The sequence below is a fragment of the Battus philenor genome, unplaced genomic scaffold (assembly GCF_028537555.1).
Source record: "Battus philenor isolate CCGP_79_NKW_IND1 unplaced genomic scaffold, ilBatPhil1.0.hap1 SCAF_8, whole genome shotgun sequence".
NCBI lineage: Eukaryota > Metazoa > Arthropoda > Insecta > Lepidoptera > Papilionidae > Battus > Battus philenor.
The window spans coordinates 8,963,694-8,979,641 of record NW_027181748.1 but is presented as its reverse complement, the minus strand read 5'-3'; the positions used below and the strand labels follow the sequence as shown (position 1 = coordinate 8,979,641).

Sequence of the window (15,948 nt, the reverse complement as noted above, 5' to 3'; positions counted from 1 at the left end):
GGTAAAGATCGTATCTCGGTAATCAAACCGACCTACGGTCCCAAATCTCAGTCCTCTATCACTGGGCTACCACTGCTCATGTGCTAATTTGATATGTTCCACATTAAAAGGTTAGAAACGAAATTTCTTTAATATATTTTTTATTTGATATATACTCTGAAATATAATAATTTAGACAGAACCCCATTTTTAGAGCTACTTTCAAATAAACGCCTCTAAATATGAATAAGAAAAGCTTAGCAAGTTTATCTAAACGTTTATGTTGGATACTGTGAATACATTTTTGCAGCGAGATGCGAAGAGGTCGGTCGACCTTCGTATACGAGTATAATGAAGATAGCGTTATAGCGCTAAACGTTGTCTGCTATAAATATTAAACATAGTTGTGTAAGGAATTCGCGAATATTAAGATTCAACGGTCGGCGTTTCGCGACAATTCTTATCAAGAAACCTTGACAGTAATTTAACCGTATAAAATTTCAAATAATGCGTGCTGCGTTGATAAAAATTTGAAGCCTTTGATGTTTCGTTAGTTAAATTTTGTTATTTTTACCTCAATGTAATATAGTAGAAATCTGTTAATATTTTGTTAAATTTTATTTTGAGCTTAAATGAAAATAATACTGAATAAAGTTAAGGTTTTTTCAGAATTTTCATAAAATCTTTTTGTTAAGGATGAATATTTAATCGCTTGTGCAACCGATGGCCGTTAAAGCCGAAATGCCTAAAGGCGAGTGGCGGCCACGACCCCGTGGTCATGGCGAGGTAGGGTAGGGGTGTGCCTTGGACGTAGATCCCTTGCAGTAGGCATTTAGCGGCTATCATGATGATAATGAATTAATAAGCAAAACTATTAAATAGATAAGTACAATTATTTGGAATGCGGCATAAACGAACATAGTTATAATGGTTGAATTTGTTCATAGAGATATCTGGATACCAATGTTCCATATAAAAAAATATGTTATAAACTGTCACACTGTCACAATCTTCGCTTCACGGGAAATCTAAAAATAACAGTTTTATTGATGCTTGGTATAATTTAAGTAATAAGTTGTGGGTTAAGCGCCCATTACTTGTAAGGTTTGAAAAGTTAGCTTGTATTAATTGTTAAATAGGAACTTCATCCAAACATGTTTAAAATTTTGTTTTTATTGATAAACGAGATCAAGAGAAATCACCTAACCGTGGATGCGCGGGATGTAAGTTCATATAATATCAAGGTAAAAGAAATTATGGAACTTCAACTAATATAAAAAGTATTAGGTGTTTTAAGCAACATATGTTCTCGAAGATTTAATTACATTATTTACATATTATACACACATTATACACATATATTTACAGACATACGTTAATTCCTCAAGTTTATTCTTTTCCCATTTAAAAATAATCTATAATGAGCATTAACGTGTATCATGACAAAAAATTTGAAAAGCTCAATTTCCTAGAAACTAGAATCGAATTGTGCTTCCCTATTATGACATCCTTAAATTTACCGTAATAACTATTTTTTTTCTTTTTGTTATAGCTACATTGTTCTTAATATTTTTATCCTTGTTAAAGTAAACAATGTTTTCATACATATACATGTCTATACATATATGTACATACTAACTTTTTGACACTCACTTTGTAAAACCCAGCCCGCATTGCACGAAAAACTTGCACTTGCAATTGTTGGTAATTTTTAACGTACAAAAAAATATTTTGATGAAATTGTAAGAGCTATAATTTGAAAATAAGCATTTTCAATCAACGTGTTCAATGATTAAATTAATTCATAAAATTCGAAATAATCTGATCTTCACTTGACGAATTTGTCTATTTATTTCATGTTTTTTTACTTCACCAAACTTTTGTCTTAGTATATAAGTATAATATAATAGACTGCATGAACAGTCCTCTTCTGCAGTACAAAAATTTAATTAATATCCATCATTTTGTCTCCATAAAACCAACTCGTTGAACAATTATGCTTAGAAATAATTTAAGATTAAAATTCAAATACCTCTTGCTTTCTGCAGCAGCGTAACCGTTGGATTCTGAGCCCTTGGCAAACGGCTTGTACCAGTTCCTCCCAATGCACTAAGTCCAGTGACCGGTGCGCTCTGGGAGGTTTTCAGGCGGCCCTCGCTTTCCGAACCGCTAGTGCAGCCGTTCTGTTCAGTGCCCTAGAAAATGCGTTTATTTCAAAGTAATATATGTTAAATTATTGTGTATAAGCAATATATGTATAAGCTACGGTTAATAATTTTAATGTGAAACAAAGCATACTTTCATCAATTAAAAACTCGAATACTAACATATCTGCTAATGATAATCGTATACGAATACAATATTAATGTAAAAATATACGCAGATTGCTATAGTAGAACAAGAACATAGGGTAACCTTTTTAGCACTTAGTGATTGTCCCATAAATAATTGCTAACACTGTTTTAATTTAACGTTTTTAGTAAGACTAAAAGTTTTAGAAATTTCGGAAAATTCATCACAATCAATAAAAAAATAACAATCACCAAATGTGTAACTAAGCGAAAAACTTGAGAACAGCTCAACCAAATGGGCTATTTTTTCATTGGCACTGTCAAGGCATGAGGAAGGTTGATATGAAGAGAAAATATAGAAAAATTGCGAAGAAAACATTTAAACAATCTTTTTCCTCGCCACACAAACCACAAAGTAAATTAAGAAACTTGTGCCTTCGTGGGTCATAAAGCTAAAAAGCATCATTTAAAGTCTCGCTGTGTACGAAACAGTAAACTTTTTTGTCATAGTTGTTTAATGAATAGTATATTAATTCGATAAACAAAGTGATTACTCTGAAATACGTTACTAATAAGGTAAAAATGAGAAGATCCGACTTGGTGGGTAGGTCTAATAACACCCAGTGCTGATGGCCGCAGGGCCTTGAAGGTCTATAATAAAGACCACGGACCAGCAAGCCCAGTAGACCGTTAGAAGCGTAGAACAGCGTAGAAGTTTACAAGGTAGACGTAGGTCGCTTCCAAAAAGATAGTAAAATATTTTCTATTGGACTTCGACAGGAACTTTTGCCAGTTCTGAGACCATCACAATAGTTAGTTTAAAATTAATGTATTATTTCATAATGTTTAATATGTTTAAGATGCCGTATAAGATGACGTATTGAAATTTATAAATGAATATGTCATTGTTTTATTTCATTATCATAATCATGCGAACGACTTCCCGCGACTATTCCGTCGGTCCACGTAGTGACGAGCCTAACCATCCTTTCAAAGTTCTGTCCATTCCTATGCGCGTATAGAATGCGTGGGTTAATGGACAAAGAACATATGTACATTACCATTAATACTACACTCTCAGATTCAAAAGATCACTATAATTGTAATTATTATTTTTGAGACTTATTTCAAATATCAGCTTTATGAGGTTTTCCGACTAGCTCTCTGAACTGCCTTAAACATCCCATGACAATGGTTGCCATCTTAATGAATTTCTAAGTGTTGCCATATAATTTACGGAAGTGCCTACGAGCACGTTACGTACAGAAAATTTCCGTCGGGCGGGTGGAGTGTCCTCGAAGTGAACAGGACGAAAAGATTTTCGTGGTGTTTGTGGAGAAGCGGTGGGCGTCCAGACGGGCGGCGGCGGCGGCGGAGGAGGCTGCGGCGTGCTGGGGCTGCGCGTGGCGCCCGGCGACTCGCTCGGCGAGCCGCTCTGCGCTGACGCCCCCGGCCTCCACACCGCTAATACAAAAAAAACAAAGTGTAAACCAATTGTTATAAAGTCAAACTCTTAAAATTAGTAGTTGGATACTGGCAGCGCAAAATCGGTCAACGTGGTGATCTTTGGGGAGGCCTAGGCCGTGCAGGAGATGTCTATCGGCTTACATCATGATGATGATGATTATTGCAACCGTAGTTCACAGCTGTGACATAGGGCTACCCCATAGATTTCTAGAGTGACAAGAAGCGGTCTGCATTCAGCGTCATCTCACGAACTTGTTTGTGGGTTTAAGTCTATGTTGCGCTTAGGAACACGATACCTTCGCCCGATGCAGTGACACACTCACCCGTGACTCAGAGCATTCTCTCCTAAATCTAAATTAAGTTTACTCGTTACTTGTTAAAGAACTGTAATGGTTCGTAAAAACGATAATCGGTTATTCTAATCAAAGAAAGGCTGTCATTCGAGGATCGTCTCAGTAAAACAATTTTCGTGATTACACACAATTATCGTGATTGTAAAATGTTTTTAGTATTTAAAATAACGATAAATAGTTCCGATGACTTAACCTTTTCAAAATTTAGCTTTTCTGACAAAACAGTGATGAAAATGAAGACGTATTAATTTGTACATCAAATTAAATCATTACATAAAATTCAAAAGCAAGATTTTATATAAAGTAACTTTGGGTCTAAATTTAATCGTAGACTAGGTAGCACTTTGTACATATTCTTCCTTTGACCTGTTTATTATATGACCAAGTTTATTTATATAAAGGTCGACATATATAAATGATATATTAAAATGTAAATTCTATTTGTTTTACTAAATTCTCTAAAGTACACAAAGTTGAGCGCGCAGGATTATTGTGTTCTGATAAAATTAATAATATCTCACTCGAAATTAGACTGTGAATGTCAAGGACATTACAAAAATGATTATAAAAATGTTAAACCAGGTTTATTTAGCGAAAAGCTCGACACGTAAGTTACGAACATTTGATACGAAACTATATGAAAGTAAATAAACTTGGCAGAGAGGTTTCGAGCAATATACGTAGTCTAATCAATTTGGGAATTTTCACACAGAGTAGAGTATTTTACGATCACGCAATAAATCTTCGTGAAGCGTAGAATCGAAGTATGTTTACTCGGTCGTTTTGTACAAATTGGGTTAGTGAGGGCGCACCCTGCCGTAATCGCGACTCTATTAGGGATGTGATGTGACGCCTGTCTGTGGATCTTTACATACTCGTATTTGCAATACTCGTCACGCGATATAGACTTGTGCGTCTTAATTAGAAACGCAATCATTCCAGCACTACGATATTACGCCGCACATCAATAAAGATACAGCGGATGAACTAGTTCGTGAATAAATTAATTTGATCCGCTTTCCGTTATTAAACACGAAATTTGCATTTTCAAGTAATGCAGACCTGCTCCGAAAACAATTATGAACTCAGTGTGTAGACTTTGTTGCGGTTACGTACAAAAACAACATTAAAAATTATTAACTGTTCTACTGCAGGTCATCAAATTATATAAAATTCAATATGGTTTTCAGCTTAAAAGAAGTTCACATGGCATTGGGTAGGGCCCATAGAGCTTAGAACAGGTGGTCGCTGAGACCGTAAGGACGTCAGGGTCGTCGGAATAAACTGTATGCAGGCTGGCTGCTTCTTGAAATTTATGAGGGAGCCTTATTTTCAGCCGTACATTTCAGATACATTTGATATACCAAATTAATTTATATTAATCGTGGTTTACAAATAAAACGTTTTATTGTTTTAACATAATATCTTAAAGAGGTATATAAACGCCTAAATAACCACGAACATACCCGAGAGTTCTATCAGTGAGTTAAAACAGTTTCAGCGTCGATTAAACATTATTACGAGTAAATTACTCGATACCTGTGTGAGCTGACACGTTAGCGGCGACAACCGCCTATTAAGCCACCATGAGAGCCGGTAATACACATTTTAAATTCCCGATCACATGCCGTCGTCGGCTGGGATTAAATTGAATCAGGATAATTGGTTATTTATCTAAAAACATGGCGACGCGCGTCGACATCAAACGGGAAAACGCAAATAAATTAAAAGTGAGCTAAAGCGAATTCAATTAAGGCGTTGTAGAGGAAAATCTCCTGTTTTTTGCTAGCAGAGAGAGTGGTATTCGAGTGGTGAGTATTGTGTAAAACGATATAAACTCCGCGCTTAATACATTTATAGCTTCAATTATTCTTTGGTATTTGAACGTTATTAAACATTGTGTTCTTTAATAAATATTACATGATATTCAGTCTTTTTTTTGGTAAAAGATTTTACGGGAATGCGATATCAGCAATTAATAACAAAACTAAAAAAATAGAAGGAGGATATTAATGTCCTTTATACCTTTACAACCATGTCTACTTTATGTAATATAATATATAATGATTTTAAAATTCCTTAATCGTCCTTAATTCTTATATTTTAAAAAATGGATGCTCGTGAATTAAATTTTCAGTAAATTTTACAATTTTTAACAACCACATAACTAAATGTTTTAGTTACATTTGCTTATAGGTTTACTTAAATACAGATCTAACTGGTACATCTTTTTTAAATCTTTCCAATAGTCAGTCTGTCATTAGTACTGAGAACAATAATCTACGTGATAGCACGGTAAAGAATAATTACTGTCTGCATTAAATTTAGATGAAATAACATATAGATGTTGTGTTGATATAAATATTTGCTCAAAATCTATATTTTGAGCAAATATTTATATCAATTACAACAAAAGTTTTCATTAAGACTTCAGTTCCGCACAACACCACATTTAGATCGATACGCCACTTCATCTAATTGGATATCGTTATAAATAAGTTTACGTAGCTATAATACTTTATAGTTCAGTTGTTTTTAACTTTATGGATAGTGACGCGAGTAGGTGAATATTACAATAATTGTGGTTGATTTATTATTGAGTCACTGATCTTCTTAACGCACCAGCTAAAACGTGGTCACTGTATTCCAAGTTATTATGTAAGGCGTTATCCAAAGAAACTACATGCGTTTATATATGAACTGATCTATAAATAATAATCTAGTGTTAACAAGTAAAAATATTTTACGTTAGTAAATTACTTATCTAAATAAAATAAGAATTAATCTTTTATCGCGTGTCAAAATGGAGACTAATAACAAACCTTTAATTGAGTGTTCAATGAGTAACAAAAAATATTAGAATTTTAAAAAGTCTAAACCGAAAAAATCTATAACGGGAGCTTAAAGAAAGGTAAATTTTCTTCTTTTAAAGATGCTTGTGGATACAAGAAAAATAAGTTTGGTTGTTAAAGAACAAAGTTTTTAAGAACAAAGTCCCAGGAATATTAAAGTCGTCTTATGGTATAAAAGGAAACGATTTATATAATTGTGACATAAGAATCCATAACTGCATAGATTACATAGCCCGATAACATCAATAATTACAGCATCCGTTAAAACAAAACAACGTAATACTCGTATACTACTATTTAAAGACACGAATAAACTTGGGAGCCAAAAGTTTAGAAAAAATTTATTCACAATATATTTCACATATTTCTTTTCTCTATTTCGTTATTTTCTTGATTTTGGATCTTCCTATTGTAAATTTTAGTATTAAAGACTGCACCTAGATCTTTATCTTTATTTAATCTTCTTTCAGTATTGCCTATCAATGATCAGGTTTTTTTTAAGCAGATGGGTGCAGGGGCCCTAAAATTCTGGAGAATGGACCACGAACTCGTAAGTGCAGCGGAGAACGTCCGCCCACAAGATAGATAGATGACTTGTTAAGGTCGTCGGAAGGCGCTGGATTAAAGCCGCATTCAACCAACCTTGTTAGACCTCTGCGGGTAACGCATATCTCCAGCAGCGAATATCCTACAGTTGAAAAGATAATGACGAAGTTTTATTGCAGTGATATGCAAATAAAATTGATTATTTTTATTTACGCACCTATAGATTAGTTTACAACAAAAATATATTGTATTACGTATGTATCTTGTTTCCTCGCTCTAATATTTTTATGATCAACACCATCGCGCATCCATTACAAAGACAATCACGTAGAATCCGACAGGAGTAGTCACGAGTCAGTAACGGGCGCGTATTTTTCACAAACAGTACATTAAGCATTCTAATCGCGAGCTCGCTGCGCGCGCCGCTCGGCTAACTCGTGTCCCCCCTAATTTAATTATGAAACTCCCCGGCTTCTCATATTTTAGGGAAAGAGGACGGCGTCGCCGACAAACGTATTGTTAATTACATAATTTTATTCACTTCTAGGACATTACACATCAACTATTTTTTTCAAAGTACACTTATCAATGATTTCGATATTTATACATAATCACTAGTTTACATACAAATTTTCTTATTAAAAGACTAATATTGAACAGAGACATATAGTACACTGTCGTATTTCAAAAATACTACTTTACAGGATGATCTTTTTATGTTGTTTTTTAGATACCATTTTAAATATATTTGTACTTGTAATTTTGTTGCACTTTTAATCTATCTATCCATCATCACTTCAGTCTTTGATTTCCAATAAAACCGATTGGAAGGCCCAGCATTCAGCGTATTTCGACGACATTAACAAGGCCAGCTTGCAGGTGAACAATAAATTCTTTTGATGTCCGTGACAAATTGTGGAGTGTGGCTTGCCTACTGTCACTTTAACTTGCCAATCCGCTGGGTTATGACGGTACATTCATTCATCTAAAAATCTCATTCTTGATTCAATCGCGTAGAGAAATCTCCAATATAGCCTCTCCATGGCTCGTTGAGCGGCTGTGAGCTTGCCAATGACGCGCGAGAGACCACGTTTCAATGTAATATATCACTGTTAACACTCATGGTTCGTAGATAAATCTATCTAAATTGTATTGATTGATGACAGTGGCAGAGGTATCCTAAAGCTATGGATTGCAGGTTCGATTCCCGGGATAAAATCTTATCTAAATCTCACTATGTTCCTTAATTATAGAGGATTGCCACTGCTTTCAAACAAATTTACAGAGGATAGGAAGCAGAGCCCTCTGAGTACCATAAAAACACACAGCGGTGACCAAACCGCCTGAGAAACACGGCAGTTATGGTACGTCCCCCCATAGATTATATATACATTTGTAGATAACTTTATAGTAGGCGTCGATTATCTGAAACGACGATAAGCTTAAATTGTTTCCAGATTGAAACTTGTTATAGTAAAAAGACATTCTAAAAAATAAACTACTTACTAAAAAAACGTAAAAAAGTAATATTTTTCAAAATTATTAGTATACTTGGAGAAAATCGATGTGTGATTTTAAGTATCACTGTAAACAAGGCTTGATAAAAATATGTAGCGTAATTTTTTTAAATATTGAATTTTTTCTTCGCATAGCTGATATGGCAATACGGCGCACATTGATTAGGCGAAAAATTTTATAAGCCATTTAGTAAAGGTAAATAAATGAAATTTAACCTGTTCTTAGCTGTGTAAGCTTAATAACTGGCTTAAGAAATATCTATAAATAATTAACATCCATCTTAACCTCTCTGAAACCTCATTAAAAAGCAGTACATTAAATAAACATTAATTTTACACTGGTGTGCTGTAGTAAATAGATATGAATATTAGGTATGTAAGTACGTTCAACCAACTATAAACGACATATCGATCATAGATCCTAATTCTAAAATTATGCGAATATAAGTTCAATCAAAATGGAATGAAAGGTTTTTGTAATCAACCAATTCACTATGAGATTCAACACGGAATAATTTTGGTAGATAATTTTTCTAATTAAAATTGTAATATTAATATGTTGCACTTGATTTTATTACGAATTCAGTTTTCTGTTCATTATAAGGATTATAACCCTAGATCGATATGCTTTTTTTGAAATGATTAACTATATTTCTTAAAAAAAGAGTAATTGGAATGTTTTCGTAATATAATTCAAGATAAATATTCATGAAAGAAAATGATCGATATAAAATTTTTAATATTTTATTCCTCTGTATCGTGATTTACATATTTTTTAAATATTTTGTACTAGGAATCGAAACGTTTAAAAAATAGGTTGTATTCATTTCGTGAAATTAAATAATATATAGTAGTATGTACTGAGGATGTCATTCTAACAAAGTTTTTATTTAGTAGACAAAATGTAATCGCACCTATAAACATTTTCCTTCGTCATAACAACGGTTTGGGCATTATATTTAAAGAAGTTGAGATTTGTGACCCGCAAGCATTATGTTTAGGTTAAACTTCTTTCACTTGTCATTGAAATTTCTATAATTTATTATATAACATATAATTATTAATTTAACTGTATTAAGAATATTTCTGGAATAACAAAAAAAAATAAGCGTGTCTCTAGATTTTGGCGTAATTGGAACCCTCGTTACCATGTATTTTAAGCTGGATACTATTAAAGCTTAATTTGATTCTAGATTCAATCAAATCGGGCTTTTCTGATATTATACTGATTAATAATCAATTCAGCCATATAATGTGAATTATTTGCCCTGTATTTTTAAAACAGAACCATGTCATCATTCTTTAATTTATTTCATTCTGTCATTTATTCTGCGAGCTAAGTAACTATACAAATAAAAATAACTATCAATGAACCAAGGTGGAGTGGATAACAACATTTGATAAACACACTATTTAAATCAATACACCATTGTTAAAGTTATTGATAATGCTTTTCTAAATACGATATTTTTGGTTAAAGTAGGTTGACAACACATAAAACAAACTAATTCAAAACTAAGAGCTTACAGTACATTTATGCTTTTATTTAAATAGGTTATGGAATAGCGTCGATTATATACATAAAATGCAAAGCTTTTCCAGCCAATGTTTTAGGAACCTGTCAACGAAATGTAACAAACTTGTTATTTAGTATCTCTTTTTTATAAATTATTTAGTATTTTTTAAAAGTCGAAATAAGTACGTACTGTTTTCTATAACTACGCACTTTTGGGAATCCCTGTGTCCCAATTAATCTTGGAGTGTTAGCGCCGGAATGAAACGAGCATTTACATAAATTGATATAGTAATAAATACACGGTAATTAATGAGAGCGTTACTACAGAAAACTGTTCTATCCCGGAGTGACCAAAATAGGAACTAAAATCTGACAGTCCAACCAGGGTTGTCGGCACAATGCAATAGTTGCTTTCAGGAAAACGCCATACGCTGTCATAAAAAGTGCTACTGTTTAACATCGGTAAGAACCTTTAAAATCATTGACAATGGGTTTTTTCTAGTCATTATGCGCTAGGTTAAACCCAGAGCAGATGCGTTTAGCATAATATAATGATAAACATTCTTCAGCATAAAAATTTTTTTGTCGTATCTTTTTTTGTCGTATCTTTCATTTTCAGTACTCGATGATTTGATTGTAGAGACAAGGATGAGATCTATTAAGGTTATAATGACTTAGAGTGAATGGGAAAAAATTGCTGACACATCGCATTGACATTTATTTCACACGACATGTTATTATGAAAATGGCTGTCTTCTAATTGTTATTAAATATACTTTTTTTTTGATACTTCGACTTCGTTTATGTATATTAATGTTCGTATTTATTAATCAGAGCTAAGAAAAATGCACGTGTTTGCGCAATGGCCCAATAGACAAGATAGGATTGAATATTTTGTGATACGCTGTTGTAATAAAAATGTCTTGAGTCTCTATGGAGAATGAAATCATTAAATTAGCTCAATAAGACGGTTGAAAAGGATTTTAGAGAAATTGTATTATAATATTAACAGTATTTTAATATTTATTTTTGTTTTTTTTTCTATGTAATAATTTTTAATCGAAATATCGAAGAAAAATTAAGAACAAAAAATTAACTATTAGTAGAAGGTTTTAGCGTTCTGTATTAAAATGACAGGAAATGTTTTCCGCTGTCCGTTACCAACGGTCTTTCATTTTTCTGATATCCAATTCATTTGATACCAATCTATTTACGAATCGAACTCACCGCATATTAAAATCCAATATTGTAATTCTGATATACCAATAATGTCATACATTTCCTAATATATTATTCAATTGTGTACATTATAAATGATCATATATATATGAATATTTTCACATCCTGATAATACTTCCGAGCCGTGTTTCATTCATAATTTGTATTATCGTTTACAATAACATAGCAAATGAAGGATTGGTTTTCACAATTATGGTTAAAATAATAAAAAAATATATAAAAATGAGCATGGAAATCGTGATGTAAAAATACCTTTGTAGCGTTTCTCTTGAGTACTTTACAGAATCGCACGAGGATATTGAATCCATATCTACGAATTTCAAAATTCGCGGCCAATAATCTATTACGTGTGCCACCCTTTCATTTCCTTCTAAAAACGTAAACGGTATACATCCAGCTCCACAATATATAGAAAGTCGTAAGGCCCTTGAGGAGGGTTTAACGCGTAGGCAGGAGTGCAAGCGAGCATTGGACCTCTGAGGCGAACATCCCCTTGAATTGCAGAGCTGGCGACACAGGTATACGCGTTTTGACCTATCTTTAGTAACAAAATAAAACGCACGTTGCTTTGAGACAACGATGTGATTGTTTAGTGAAATTCAGGACGATTATAAACAGAATCGGAAGCGTACCGTAGAGAGATTTACTGTACCGTAGAGCAATAGGACATAGACAATAATTTCAAGATCTATTATTACTGTTATAAGTATAAACTAACGAAGACAAACGTATGAGGAAAGCTGATCTTTAGTTTGTAAAACGACAGAGGGAAGGAGAAGACTGCTGAGAGAATTATTGAGGAATCGGACTGCTCGAAAACGAAACCAACTAGCGAGGATGAATGCCTGGTCTCGACAATACTCTAATACTGGGTTGACGATAATGGGTTGTTGGTATTTCATATTTAACATAAACAGGGATTGATCATGATGAAGAGCAACTTCGGGTTAGGGAGCATTGAGAGCTTCTTCTTCGTCTACCAGAGTAAGTCTCATAGAAATAGTTGCAGTCCTGGGTCACTCCTTACCACTGAAAACTACCACAGGGTTTTCAATTACCAGGAATTACATATCACCAATCATCTAAGAAATCAAAAAAGTAGAGTAAAACCAAAAAGAAAACGTAAAAGATACGGACTCTGTTACAATAATAACATACAAATATTTCATTAACTTTACAAAATATTATTATTATTCAATTTATTATTCTTATTATATTATTATTCAATATAAATAGCTTGAAATATTATGACGTTATTTATTAATGTTAGTTTTAACAATTTTATGTCTACTTTAAAAATTCAATATACTTCTTAATTTAATTATTTTTTCCTCCTTGCCTCCAAGACCTCATTATATCCGTCACATAGTAAGGATCGCCGCCCTTGTTTGAAAATTAAAACATTCCATTGAGTATTCTCTGGAAAAACTCTCGGAGGGTTCCCTAGTCCTTCCATAGCAGACTCATAGCAGTGATTAAAACCGATAACTTTCGATTTTTACCGTATCGAACTAGTCAAATGTTCTATGTACCTATTTAAATTAATTTACAACTTAAATAATTTATACGAAGACAAATATTACAGAAAACCTTTTTAGCACTCTTTTCAAAATGAAATGTGTAAAATTTTATTATTTCACTAATAATAAAAATAAAACGATATAGAATAAGCTTTAAAAATAAATCTTTGTACAAAATGAAAACTAAAAACTTCGCAACGAAATGCGTTCTTATAAACCTGAGTTTATTTCTGCTCAACTTGAATTTCCTTCAAAGCGATAATGAAGCCTGGGTTGGCTGAACCTGTGTGAAATAAAAAGATAGGAATATTCCTCTTTCAAAGTATGCTCATCAGCTTCACTGCTCCAAGTCATCTGTGCATAAATACAAACTTCGACGATAGACTTCTCCTTGCTTGTTAGGCATGTAAAGAAACCTACGAAGCAGAAATGTTTGCAAGGCCAAAATTAAAACCGACTCTTGCATTTAACACAAGCGTTAATATCGAAAAGAATTTTTTTTGATACGCTTATGAAATAAACTTTCAATTTTATATAACTAACAAATGTTATTGATTACGACCGTAGAAACATTTTTCCTGTGTTTTAACATGAAGATTTAAAGACTAGGAAATAGCAAGTGGGTAACAATGTTTAAACCTATATGTATTATATTTTATGAATAAATAAGTCATCCACAACTTACTACAGATTTTTGAGTCAAATTTAGATTTAAGAAACTATTGCGTACCATTCTAGTTAATTTAAAATTAAGCTTTTGAAGTTATAAAATTTAATGTATTATTATTTTTATTTAATTATAAAACAAATAGCATTATGGTTTCATACTGTTATTCATCAACCGTAGAAATTGTTTCTAAAATTATATTATAACATAAAGAAAGACAATTAAACAATTAAACAACTCTGTCAGAACTAACTTAGAGACAAATCTAAACTTAACATTAAGGTTAATTTTTCGCAGAACATACACGGACAGAATTTGAGAACTTATTGTAGAGGTACCACCCTATTTTTCAAAACTTTTACCATAACTTGAAATATCTAATTATAGAAGCGTAATGAATAATAATATTGTCTCTCTTAAAGAGCGTTAGTTCAGTATATTTGCGAATGCCTTCAAAATTGTCAGCTTCAGACTGTCAATAGATACAAACACGAGAACACAAATGAATTTATTATCAGTATACTGTTATAACAATTTCCAAACATGTCACGTTTTCGTTACATAGTTCACGGTTGAAAATTTTTAGCGAAACCATTCTTTTGTTATTGGTTTTCTTAAAACAGAATGAACAGAGACATATCATCTAATGGTTTCTTAATCATAATCTTGACTTGAATAATCTCTGTTGTTGTATATCTGTTACAATAAATAAATAAGTATTTCATTGTAGATAACACAGATATCTTATGGTTTTGATAGATTTCAATATAAAAGATTTTAATACTTAAAACACGTTATAATTATAATAATCAAGAAAAGTTTGATATTTTAATATTAACCACTTTCTCTTTTATTGCTCTTGTTATCTTGTAGTCTAAAAGGAATAGAATATACCAATAAACGATTTTAGTCCCAATTTAAAAGTCGCTACTATAAATAATAAGGTTGCATAGTCAGAACTTTTTTTATAATTTAAAAATTATTTTTAATTTTGCATGATATTAATGAATGGGTTTATGTAAACTATTTCTTTGCAATATAAATAAGGCTATTAATTTCGCATTTAAATGTATACCATTATTTCAAAGATACGTGTACTTGATACGTATGTAGATGCTCTAAAATAACTATAAAAATCTCATATTTATATGAATATGTATAAACTATTTATATGAATTAATATAAACATGTCTGAAAAATGTTTTACATAGAATCGTATAAAATATCCGTACTAAAGAATATACTGAAACTTAGGTCAAGTTTTAATGAGATCGTAAATTATGAGACGTAAATCAGCTTAATGCGTGCTAAAGTCTGTCTGCCAGATGTTAGTTTCGAATCTACCGTACACGTTATATATAGCGCGGTAACACCCAGAGTAACATTGGTGGTATATTGTGTTAGTTTGGACGTACTGACTCTGCCTCTCTCCTGTTACGGTCAAGTTGAGTTTCAAACACCTAATGAAATAACGCAATTCATCAATAAGAATAATAATAACACTTTTACACGATTTTTTTACTAGCCCTTTTCAGGCATTTCTAAGAAAACGAACGAACGAACGAGAGGTATTGGCCGTATTAAAAAGTATATAGTTTTATAAAGAATAATGAAATAAATTAACTGTAAAATACGTGGCGTACTTATACGTTAACAAGCTGTTCATACACATATTTTTTTTTATAAAATAGGTACTTTTAATTCGTTAAGTGAATTTTCACGACTGTATGATTTTAGGCTTCTAGTCATTTACTGTTTGTATTAGCGTTTTAATTTCTTGACGTAATCTTACTGCGAATTAAGCGGGTGTATCAATTAATTATTTAAGTTGTATTACTTAACTAAGTTCTTACTACTTAACAAGTAAGTAGTGTCTTATACTCGTATTTTAAATATCTTGTTTGCGTTTTATTACGTTAATACCTTTATAAATTTATGTAAATTATTATAGGTTCCTTATGAATTAGTCAATCTAACGCCCCTACGACCAGTGTCCCGCCT

At 32.3% G+C, this 15,948-nt stretch overlaps 1 protein-coding gene across 1 annotated transcript in view; it reads right to left on the bottom strand.

The window, feature by feature from the left end:
* Positions 1–15,948, bottom strand: part of LOC137931692 (uncharacterized) — an 86,194-nt gene that overhangs the window by 34,138 nt on the left and 36,108 nt on the right. Inside the window, exons 3-4 of the mRNA XM_068775175.1 lie at positions 3,535–3,734; positions 2,012–2,174 (exon numbers count right to left, since the gene is read on the bottom strand). Coding sequence (XP_068631276.1) covers positions 2,012–2,174; positions 3,535–3,734 — 363 coding nt within the window. The remainder of the gene's footprint in view (positions 1–2,011; positions 2,175–3,534; positions 3,735–15,948) is intronic.